This window comes from Labeo rohita, chromosome 10 (assembly GCF_022985175.1).
Source record: "Labeo rohita strain BAU-BD-2019 chromosome 10, IGBB_LRoh.1.0, whole genome shotgun sequence".
In the NCBI taxonomy this organism is placed as follows: domain Eukaryota; kingdom Metazoa; phylum Chordata; class Actinopteri; order Cypriniformes; family Cyprinidae; genus Labeo; species Labeo rohita.
Window position 1 is genome coordinate 14,944,495 of NC_066878.1, and position 12,591 is coordinate 14,957,085.

General features: G+C 33.8%; 1 protein-coding gene across 2 annotated transcripts in view; it reads right to left on the bottom strand.

Annotated features, from left to right (window-relative positions):
- The window catches only part of lrrtm4l1 (leucine rich repeat transmembrane neuronal 4 like 1), a 48,732-nt gene extending 36,502 nt beyond the window's left edge, over positions 1-12,230 (bottom strand). For both annotated transcript variants that reach the window (XR_007828549.1, XM_051120435.1), the window contains exon 1: positions 11,628-12,230. Coding sequence is in view for 1 of the 2 variants with exons in the window: in XM_051120435.1 (XP_050976392.1) it covers positions 11,628-11,850 (223 nt within the window). In the remaining variant the exon portion in view is untranslated. The remainder of the gene's footprint in view (positions 1-11,627) is intronic.
- Between the last annotated feature and the right edge of the window lie 361 nt (positions 12,231-12,591).

Consider the following 12,591-nt stretch of genomic DNA (forward strand, 5'->3'; position numbering starts at 1 on the left):
ACATCTGCACATTTATTATTCACAGTAACAACACCAAGGATTTAGAAGTTCTTCATAGCTCACAGCTGAAAGCAAATCACTATAAATCTGTTACTTAGCCTTTGGCACTCTCGTTTTGAATTACACAAGAGAGTCTCAAGAGAGTCATTTGGATTAATTTACTAGGAACCATTTTTAAAGCTTTTTTAAAAGTAATCATCACCAATGCACTAATCAACTTTAAGATGTGAATAATGTCCGGCAATATCTTTAACACCATATTTTATACCGTTCTATGGAAATTGATTGGTCAATTTAGAGCTGAATCATTACATCAAACATAATTACTCTGAAGCTATTACTGTACCTCTACTATCTGAAATGTGTTTCATATTGTGTTATCCATGCCAGAAAAGATGATGCAAAATGGACGATTTCATTTCATCTTTTGCATCTCATACGTTTTAACTGCAACAGGGGTTTTCTTTGCCAGGAAAAGGAATACAGAAATATGCAGAACAAACAGAAAAAAAATTGATCAAAGTTTTAACGTATAAGCATTCAGTTAAAGATCTGCACTGCGTGTACCATGAACTCATTGTCTACTGTAAAAAAAAAAAAAAAAAAAAAAAAAGGAGGACGGAGGCCATCCAAGCATACACAGCAATTTACAGAGTCATCAGTTTTACCAAACTATAATCCCACTGATGCTGTTAAGAACATTTTAGAGGAGGACTGGAGAAAAAAAACTTTGAGATCGCTGTCATCAGGTCTGTGCTGTCTTTTTTAAGTTCTCTTTTTCAACAATTCAGAGTCCAAGCAATCAGTCTCATAATTGCATATCATTGTGTTTGGCATGCAGTGGCTCAGTATAGATTTCCAGGTAAATATATGGATGGCAATGAAAGCCATTACACCGGCTATTACCTGTTCTTTGAGGAGAAAAAATGACTCAGGGCCATTTCTCCATGTTTCTACACGACTTGTTGACTGTTATCAATTCTTATGTTTCACTGGTTTTCCATTGCACGTATTACTTCCCTCTGTGCAAGGACACACATTTGTGAGGAGACATTATGTTTGGGTCATGTTTCCTTAGGTGTCAATGTAAGTCTTCAGAGCTATAGGGAACAGGAACTGTACAATAAACTAGAGGAGATTAACCTTCACAAGGAACCTTAGAAACATATATTGTGCTGTCCAAATACTGTTGCCACAATACTTAAAATACCCAGCCTCAGGTTCCAGGAAAAACTCTATTAGTACAAATGAAAAAGAATAAAAATTACTTGTTTGTTTGCTTTTTTTGGTCATCCAGAAATGGACATCGTTAACCCAAGGGGTCAAGGTCCGGCATGAAAGCATGGCCCTGTTATCTTCGGCTCGTACATGCCCTAACTAGACCATCTGTCTGCAAAGAACATATTTATCCTCATTCTCCAGTGCCTCGGCAAAAGAAATCATAAATTACCTGAGCTGTGTGGGCTGAATTAAATGTAATGACATGAAAAAAGACAGTGTACTGCAAAATAAGGGATGGACTATGTCGTTTTACTGAGATATCCTTGCAAGCTGCATTGTAGTTTGATTCATAACAGATGAATGTTATGGGCCATTCTTTTAATGAATATTAAAAACTGCAAAGAACTGCACACTTAGGTTACCGAATCAACATGAGCTTAATGGATGTTGCATCTTGCTTTTATAGTAATTACTCACCAAGGCTGCATTTATTAGGCTGCATTCAATATATTAGATTTATATTGTTAGGCTGATTTTTTGTTAATAACATATTGATATTTTATATCGCCCACCCTATGTACGATAGTGTTTTAGTGCCACATTAAAAAAAAAAAGAGATTAAAGTTGTAATATTTCAGGAAAAAGTCAAAATTATGAGAATAAAGTCTAAATGTTTTGAGAATAAAGTCAAAATTATGAGAATAAATTCAAAATATTTTGAGAATAAAGTCAAAATTATGAGAAAAATCTAAATATTTTGAGAATAAAATTGAAATTACTGGAATAAAGTTGAAATATTTTGAGAATAAAGTTGAAATTACTAGAATAAAGTCAAAATATTTTGAGAATAAAGTCAAAATTACAAGAAAAATCTAAATATTTTGAGAACAAAGTTGAAATTACTAGAATAAAGTTTAAATGTTTTGAGAATAAAGTTGAAATTACAAAAAAAATCTAAATATTTTGAGAATAAAGTCAAAATTAAGAGAATAAAGTCTAAATATTTCAAGAATAAAGTCTAAATTAATAAAATAAAGTCTAAATATTTTAAAAATAAAGTCAAAATTACGAGAATGAAGTCATAGCAATACGAGAATGAAGTCGAAATATTTTGAGAGTAAAGTCAAAATTAATAGAATAAAATCGAAATATTTTGAGAATAGTCAAAATTATGAGAAAAATCTAAATATTTTGAGAATAAAGTTGAAATTACTAGAATAAAGTCAAAATATTTTGAGAATAAAGTCAAAATTACAAGAAAAATCTAAATATTTGAGAACAAAATTGAAATTACTAGAATAAAGTTGAAATGTTTTGAGAATAAAGTTGAAATTACAAAAAAAATCTAAATATTTTGAGAATAAAGTCAAAATTAAGAGAATAAAGTCTAAATATTTTGAGAATAAAGTCTAAATTAATAAAATTAAGTCTAAATATTTTGAAAATAAAGTCAAAATTATGAGAAAAGTCAAAATATATAAAAAAAAAAAAAATAAAGTCAAAATTAATAAAGAATAAAGCCTAAATATTTTGAGAATTAAGGTGAAATATTTTGAGAATAAAGTCGAAATTATGAAAAAAAAAAAGTTGTGGCAATACGTGGTAGGGCTGTGCAAATAATCGCATGCGATTATGATGCGCATCTCTTCAGTAATGCCGGTTCCGTGATTAGTCGTAAATTTCCATCACGTGCAGTCAGACGCATTCATTATGGAGCGGCACAAAGAGCCGAAAGAGCCGAAATTCACTGACAAGCCGCGCAATATCGCATTCATTATCGCATTATCTTTGTAGTGAGTGCCGCTCCATAATGAATGCGTCTGACTGCACGTGATGGAAATTTACGACTAATCACGGAACCGGCATTACTGAAGAGATGCGCATCATAATCGCATGCGATTATTTGCACAGCCCTAATACGTGGTCAAAATATTTTGAGAATAAAGTCAAAATATTTTGAGAATAAAGTCAAAATTACGAAAATAAAGTTGTAGCAATATGAGAATGAAGCTGAAATAGTTTGAGAATTAAGTTGTAATATTTTAAAAATAAAGTCGAAATATTTTGAGAATAAAGTCGAAATTACTAGTATAAAATCTAAATATTTTGAGAATAAAGTCAAAATTAAGAAAATAAAGTTAAAATATTTTGAGAATAAAGTCAAAATTATGAGAATAAACTCATAGCAATATGAGGATGAAGTCAAAATATTTTGAAAATAAATTACTTAAATTAAATTAAATCTAAATATTTTGAGAAAGTCAAAATATTTTGAGAATGAAGTTGTGGCAATACGAGAATAAAGTTTAAATATTTTCTCAAAATTCACATGACATGTTATCGCGCAAGCCAATCAGCGACAAGCTTATTGACATGTCCGGTTGTATCAGAAAATGTATCAGCATTACGCAATGTTTTTATTCATGCAAGTGACACGAAAAACACTGCCCACACCATTCAGCTTGGTTTCCATTTGATATTTTTTCAGCAATTTGGTATCAAGGATTTTCATATACTGTATTTCAGGTGCAACATTTAATATTCAAACCAACACACTTCCAGCTGATAGTAATAACTCTCTAATGCGGGATCGTTATCCACCAAGACAGTGCCAGTCAATGGCACTCAAGTTTAAATATTTACAATACCCTTCATAAACCAAACCTCAGACTCTCAGTGTCTTTGATACAAACCAAAAGAAAAACTAACCACCCACTCACAAATGCAGTGACACAGCAGTGTTTGACTGCAAATGTCATTCGGTGTCGAACGAATCAGAGATCTATGGCAGACTGTTGTGGCAAGTCTGCCACCTGTGAGTAATACTGCAGATAAAAATCGATCCACACGCCACTTTTTTACTCAGCGAACTAAAATACTTTGAAGGTCCATGCGCCATAGCTCATCCAAGGTTAGTTCATTTAAAAGCCACTCATTTAAAACATTGTACAACTGTGGCAGGCCCCTATTCAGATGGCTGGGAAGATGCTGGCACTTACAGCAGAGTCAGCTGTCGTATTCCTTGGCACAGTGACAAGCCTGATATTTCATATAAATGCTACGGTGAAGCTAAGGCTATTATCCAAAGTGCCAAGGTAATGACAAAACCTGGCTAAAACATGAACTTTTGTAGCAGAATGGAATCAAATGGTTTTAACGCATAGGTTCCCCTCATTTATATCAGTTTCAGTGTACTTTAAAAAATCTATAACCGACTTCCTACCACTTGCATCAAACTTAATTTTAAACGACACATCAGCCATATGATAAACTGGGTAAATGTTTAATGGAAGAACTGCATATTAAAATCTCTCTAAACTTTGAGCACAAAATTGAGTGCAAATAGAATATTAATGACTTACCTGAGACCGACCTGGCCACAGGAAATGCAAAAGCGACTATTCTTGGAATGGAACATAATGGTCATTTTCTTAACAAAGGTTCCCTCGTATTATAAGTATGATGAAATATGACTCATAACCGCTGCATAATGTGTTTAAGACACTCTCAAGTTGTTTGCCTCCATATAGGATTCACCTCTTGAGCATGATTTGGTTCCAATTATAGGAAATGTACAAACATACATAGACTAAACAGTCAAAGTCCAGTAATGAGACTCCTGAACCATTTCATAACACTGACTCTTGAGTGCTGAGGCAAAACAGGCTGGGAAACTGAATGAAAGAACGAATAAAGTTTATGTTTCAAGGAAATATTTCATATTAACCCTTTAACTGATATCTCTACCATACGGTTGAGATAACTTTGATCGAGAATAAACCTATCAAAAGGAAGAGCTCTTTCCACAGCTATAATGCCCCATCTCTGTGTCTGCTGTTTCCATGAAGGGATGGGAATTTCCAGTTTTCAAGTGAGAGCAGCAGTTTACAAACTTCAGTCAGTTACAGAGAAGGGAGATCGGTGCTGGTCAGTCATCAGATAATAGGGTCAAACAAGCAATCAAGGAAGTAGGGATGAAAACAAAGTTGTTGTGAATAGGGTAGAGGGTAAAGAACCTGAAATATATATATAAAATATATTAGAAATGTTTATTTATAATAATTATCCAAATCATGCGTGACCGTACGGTTGATATGTCAGTAAAAGACATGGTATAGCATATATATTCCAACTTTGAGGACCCTGAAGGTTATGAGATGTATCTAAGATACTAATAAAGTTAAAGGAAAGTTTATTATTGCAAAATAACTCATGAAATAGTTCTCTGAATGTGATTTCCCAATCACACTACTATATGTTGAAAAAAAGCCACATCTTTTGTTCAAAATACACATACAACCTTGGTATTCAGCTGTCCGATTTTGTAAAGTTCCTTATTCTACTCTGCATTTAAGCATGAAAATGACTTCAAATATAAATTAGTTTCATAGTTTTGACTTTAGTTAGATTAGGTTATCGAGACATTTGGGTGTGTGCTTCAAAAATAATAAGTGTTTGGAAAAAAAATGGTTATCGGTATCGGCCATTTTCAAGACCAATTTACTGATAAAATTATTTAAAGAAATTTCTAGCATTTAAATGTTTAGCATTTAAAGAAAGTTCTTGCCAGGGCCCTTGTTATTCTTATTTTTGACATTAATATTAATTTTTACACCAGACATATACAGTTGCAATCAAAATTATTCAACCTCCTTGATCTGCAAGACATTTTGCTGCAGAGAACAAAATTTGATGAAAACAATTCAAGAAAAAAAAAAACTAATTGGTGGTTTTAAAGAATAAAAGATTCAGCACCAAATTTTACTTCTGGGGGTTGAATAATTTTGAACATAAATGTTTAGAATTTATGTTCAAAATTATTCAATCGCCAAAATTAACATTTAGTGCAGAATCTTTTCTTCTTTAAAACCACCAATAAACGCTGCTTGGAAGTGCTTAGAAGCTTCTGTCATCTCTCTACTGCAATCTTGGCCACAGATTATCACAGATAATCTTTGGTTTTCACTTTGCCACTGTTTTCATCAAATTCAACCAATTATTTTCAAGGTGAATTAAATCTGGAGGCTGAACAGGCCACTCAAGAACACTGTATGACTGATCCCTAAACCAACCATAACTAGATTTGGATGTAAACTTTGGAATGATTGTCCAGCAGTAGAAGTCCATCGATCATTACCTTCAGTCATTGCACCAAAGACATCACAATTCTTGCCAAAATGGCCTGATACTTCAAAGAATCCATCAGGTCCTTCATACGGCCACTTTCTGCTACAGTAAAACAACCCCATAACAGGACTGTTAAGACGTCCATGTTTGACTATGGAGATGGTGTTCTTCTGCTCATAAGCTTTGCCTTTTTTGCACCAAACATACTGCTGATCCATAGGTCCAAAACGTTTGGTTACATCATTCCATAGAACAAAAAAGATATATCCACAGATATATCCAAATGAATTTTAGCATGTTCAAGCTGGCCTTGTTCTTCATGGTCAAGAGTAGTATTCGACAAGATGCTAAAACATGATGGCCTTACTTTTCTAGTGTTCTTCTTATACACTGCACTGAAATGTTTTTCCTCCTTTTTCCTGGTCATCTTGCAAGTCTTTGGCTGTACATTGCAGGTTTTTCTCAGCTGTTCTGATCAAACATTTTATGATATTGTGCTTTTTTGTCCAACACCCTCAAAGGTTTTCTGTACAACACATTTTAAACTAAGGAATACGGCTGCCAGCTGTGTCACTAGGAGTTTTAAATGTCTTGGAAATCTTCATGTAGCTTTGGACTTTCTAATATAATAAAACTATTTCTTTTCTATAGTACTTAGTGAGAGCTCTGTTGACATTGTCATATTTGCTACTCAACTTCCAAACATGCATGGGCTAAATGTACGTACACTGTAAAAAACAAACAACAAAAACACAATTTGTTGAGTCAACATAAAACAATTTGCTAACCTCCCACCTTAAAATTTTAAGTTCAGTCAACTCAAATAAGTTTAGTCAACTTGAAATGTTAAGTTGTGCTAAGTGAGAACTTAGATATTTGAGTTGACTAAATGAAAAATTTGGATTGTTGAACTTAAACATTGGGTTTGTTGAAAATGTTAAGTTGAAACAACTCAAATATTTAAGTTGTCACTTCGTACAACTTAACATTTCAAGTTGACTAAACTTTTTTTTAAATTGACTGAACCTAAAATGTTAAGGCAGCGGGGTAACAAATTATTTTGAGTTGACTCAACAAATTGTTTTTTACACTGTATGTGTAACACCTCAAGCTATTTTTTTTTAATAGAGTTTCCAAAGGCTTAACTGTGTTTTTAAACAATTTTGTTCCCAAACATAGAAATAAGTGACTTAAAAACAGCAATGCTGAATAGGGGTTGAGTAATTATGACATAGCTGTGTTATTAAAAAATCCTATAACTCAAAATCATTACATTATATATTGACATTATCACTTTTAATATGTCAGTAACTGTTGTAGATGTAATTTTTATAAAGTCCTGGATCTTCAGGAAATCCTGTATTTATAAAGTACTTCAGTCTCTGGGGGGTTGAATAATTCTGATTGCAACTGTTCGGTTTATAATATTGGTTATCTGTGTACTCGATCTTTAATAATCGATATCAGCCCTGAAAAACACATATCGGTCGACTGCTACATTTAATCAAAAGTTTTTCCTTATCTCGATATGGGTCAGTACCATCAAATATAAAATACCTAGCCTATTATACTTATTGACAAAGATGTTTTCATCAAATTAATGAATTGAGACAACACGATGGTTTCAAACTGATTTTCAGCTCCATCTACCGAATTCTCACCACAGAGAGACAGAAAATCAGCATATTACACACGTTAACACAGCTGCCTTTTTTTAATTATCTGGTGTGCTAATAAATAAAATGATCTAAAAATACCAAATGAATTCACAATACTTGTGACAAAATTGAAAAATACAAGCAAATAAATTAATTTTAATAATTTAAATAATAAAAACAATAAAATTCACAAATTCCATGACCTTGCTGAAATTGTAGCAGGTGAAATATAGTCTCAAAATTACATTTTAATGAAGTTTTCTTACGTGATATTTAAATCTATACAAGGTATTTGTTTTTTAGGGGTGAATAACAATATAGTGTTAATTTTAATAAAATAAAAAGATAATAGCACAGTTTTAATAGCATTTGAAGTAGGACATGATTTAAGTCCCATTCTCTAAGATAACAAAAAACAAAAATGCACCCAAAGTATTTCTGAACAGCTTCCAAAAAAAACTTGAGAGACACTCCAATTTTATTTGGATGGAGTACAGTGGCTCTTCCTTAACAATGTTAGCACCTGCTTAATGCGTTTCAAGATCATAAAATGTTTTAGGATAATGAAATTTTAGCGTGGTTAAATAACAGATCACTCAGCAGGATGGGAAACATCCAGTATTTAACAAGATATAGTAACTCTTGACCGATTCTAGAGCTGGATTTTATCCATACGAGACCACAGCTCAAGCACGTAATTCACCCGGTCAAACCAAAGCTGCGATATTCAAATGATGGACCTCCTGCACACTTAAGGCACATTATTCAACACACATTAATTGTGAGATTGAAGAGTGCTGTAACTGTGCCTCAGTCAGGATGTGCAGCGCAGAACAAAAGTGTGATTTATACTAAAAGCACTATTTATGGCACAACTGTGGTTGTAAAATCAGCTTAATCCACTGCTGTGAATAAAGTGTGCTGCTGCAAGACAGATATACTGTATATTTGAATTACACTTAAGTAACAGCCTTCATGATGGCGCTCAGGATTAGGAATGCTAAACGTTTGGTGGCAACTGCTCGCAAAAAAATAAAACATGCTCCAATAGGATTAAAGAGAAACTAAAGACAAGCATCCAGAGATCAGTCATGTTTCCTCATTTAATATTAAGAAGAGAAACTTTGAATACTGTGCAGCTGTTGTGTTTAGGGTCTTTAGAGGGGTAGTTCACCCCAAAATGAAAATTCTGTCTAAACATGCATGATGTGGAGCTCATTCTGAATAATGTTTTCACTATTTTTGTCCATATAGTAAAATTCAATAGCATTCCACTTTAGAAAAAAATCCAGTGACAGGATTTTGATTATTTGGTGAACTGTCCCTTTAAAATTCACAAGGCTTGCTGCAATTTCAGCACCCTATCTCCGTCATATTTACTTAAGGTATTGCATTGAAAGGGTAAATGAGTATACTGATATAACCAAGTGAAATGAAAATATTTATGCCTTCTTTGAAAACCTTTAACTCCTTTCAGCCAAACCTAGCTAGAATACCATTTCTGAAAGGAACAAGGTCTGTGTAATGTAAGCAAAGCATGAATGTGAGTCACTTGACATACCTAAAGGGTTTTTTTGTGTTAGAAAAGAGATCTTTAGTCTTCACTTGGATTTAAATCCTTGGATCTTGGAATGCAAGAGCTGACATATTAAAGAGTGATTTTCCATATAGTAAAGTGATAAAGCACTGTAGTTTTAATATAAGCCCTCCCTGTAGGCTTTTGAAGTATGTATGTATAGCTAATGATCAACATAATGGCCTCAAGGATGGATGTGATTCATGTAGACGGGTATTTTCATGACAACTGGCAATTTCTAAGTGCAATCCATCATCCTGACCCCACCATGGCCCATCTCTGCTCTTCGCTCCGCAGGAATAAATGTGAAATCATGTTAGCTGGTATGTTTAAAACTCTGGAATCCAGTACTGAATAGATACAGAATTAGAATGTTCTAAACATGAAGTACCAGAGTCACTACCCTCACTGTAAAAGCATTCATACAATATAATTTATATAATCCACATACACACTACATTGGGAGGGAACACAAGGTCAAGTTTTTAAAATGACTATATCGCATTAGGTAAACAAATTATGTATAAGTAAAACCATGCTGACATAGATTCCGACAAGGGTCAACTATAATAAACAAAGGATTTGACCTTAAAAAGGCTGAACTGTGAACTTAGGACAAGCTATTTTTAATAAATGTCAAGTCAAGGCAGGATGTATTTTATGATATAAATATGTACTACTGGGCAAAGGTCAGTGAGTCTTTACAGTGTGTTCAGGCAATAACAGTGGAAATGTTCACTGGATTTTTTGTAGCTCAGACTTTAAAGAATACACCTATTCAGAACTTGTCTGAGAAATAATTACTTGAGTATAAAGTATGACAACTAGCCCCGGTCTCCCCTGTGGGCTACATATGCAGTTATGCTGCATTGTAAAAACTGCGTTTTGCCAAGTAATCTATGTGTAAAACTATACTGAATGTTTGAAAGATATGTTAATGAAATATTACTGTTTTTAAATCTATCACAATGTTTTCACTGTTTATATATTGAGGACAAGAAAAAAGAGTGAATGAAACATAAATAAAATAAACAAATAAAATGTTCCTCAGTGACTGGATGCTCCACTGAACTATCAAACACATATAGGATATTTCTTATTCTCTTCAGAAAGGAAAGGTGGTGAGCTTACCAGAGTTTTTTGGCTTTATTACTTTCCGTTATCTCTCAACAACACACTGGCTTGAGGTAGCGATGACAGATATGTGAATTAACCATTTTTATAGAGTTTTTTGATAAACTGTTTAAGCAGTTGACAAAATCAATCTGGACCACAAACTGAATCAGTAAGATCATCTTAGAACTGAAATGGTCTCATCAGATCTTTCAGACTATCTGATTCCCAGTGATCTGTTTTAATAAATAAATAAATAATCATAAAAAAAGAACCAAGATACTTAAGAACAGTATTTTTATTAGAACACACATTTTTAATCTGAGATTAACTGTAGTATTGTTTAATGCTAATTATATTTAGTCTTTTTTAAAAGAACTTTTTAAGTAAACACAATAAATATACAAAAATACACTAGGAAAAGCAGTAATAAACAGCAATATGTGCATACAAAGAGATTTATCTTAAAAATTTAGATCTTGTGTTATGGCACACTTTGATGTCAGAGACCACGTGCTTACGTAAAACGGTTTTTCGAACGCTTCTCTGAAACAAACCGTTCGAAAGAACCGATTCGTGAAAATGAGTCCCATCACTAATTTGTGCGTTGAAATGACAAAAAAGACCATCATTTTGACAGGCAAGCCAACGTTTCTTTGAAATGCTACGTTGTATTACCTGTCCCTGAGGTGATTTTCATATTTCCATACCTGTCTAACAAATACAGGGGGAGAAAAAATATAGTTTTGTCATTTTAGATATGTTAAGATTTAAGAGTGCATTTTAACCCCTCTTTCATTCTGTACAAATGAACGATTAATGTTCTAAATCTGCAAATTATATAACATCGATTTGAAATATAAAGATATTGTTTTTATGAATCCTCATCAATAGTAATGGATAAAGTTTATCCCAGGATGCCAAGTACTCACCCATATCAGCCGCGCGCTTTTGATTCCACTCGCGTTTAATCCCTGCGGTTACTGCACAGATATTCAGTCTCTCAGGATCCACTCCGACGAAGACTTTTACCTTTAGTCCGAGCAGTATTAGAGCCCAACTAAATTCATTATCGATCCGACTCCATGTCGCAAAACACTTTAGAACGTGCCGCGTCCCCTGTTTAATCCAACAACGCGGCAAACCAGTATACATCCAGCAGCAATTAACATGATGGTCATCCGTCGTTCAAACGGAATATATGAATTCTCGCTACGCATCGAGCAACTGACAGAAGATGAGGGCAAAAGTTGTTCTGGGTCGCATAATTGGAACAGTGATGTTTGAGTCGTGCGGAGCTTATCGATCAGAGGTACCAGAGGTAAGCAAAGCCAAAAAAGACTGAGTCTTGAGGGCTTTGCGTGAGAGGAAAGCTGTGCTCGCCGCCGCAGTAGAGAGTCTCAGAGCTGCTCCGTCCCTGAGAAATATCACAGACCGTGATGATTGCGCGCTCCCGCCCTCAGGTCTTCTACAGTCATAATAAAGGTGACCCGGAGGCAAACCTGCTGCGGTAAACACTAGCAGAATGCCAGAACACCCCCCCTATACCCAACCAAGACTGTTGATGAATGTAAATGACACCCTCCTAATCACTATACAACAGCAAGAGATTCAGTGTGCGTATGGTACCATTAAAGGTATGGACACCATCAACGACTGACTGGCGTTTTACTGTAACATTAATATATTCCGTTAATGACTAACTAGTTTTGACATAATTTCAATTACTTTACATACATAATGTCTGGGATTCATATTGTCTGACAAAGACATTTATTTCAAGATTATTTAGGAAGGTTCTGCCAGATATTAGATGATTTATAATCCACAGAATAAATTAAAAATTAAAATTGTTGGCTGTTAGAAAGACATTTACTCACATTTACATTTTTATCC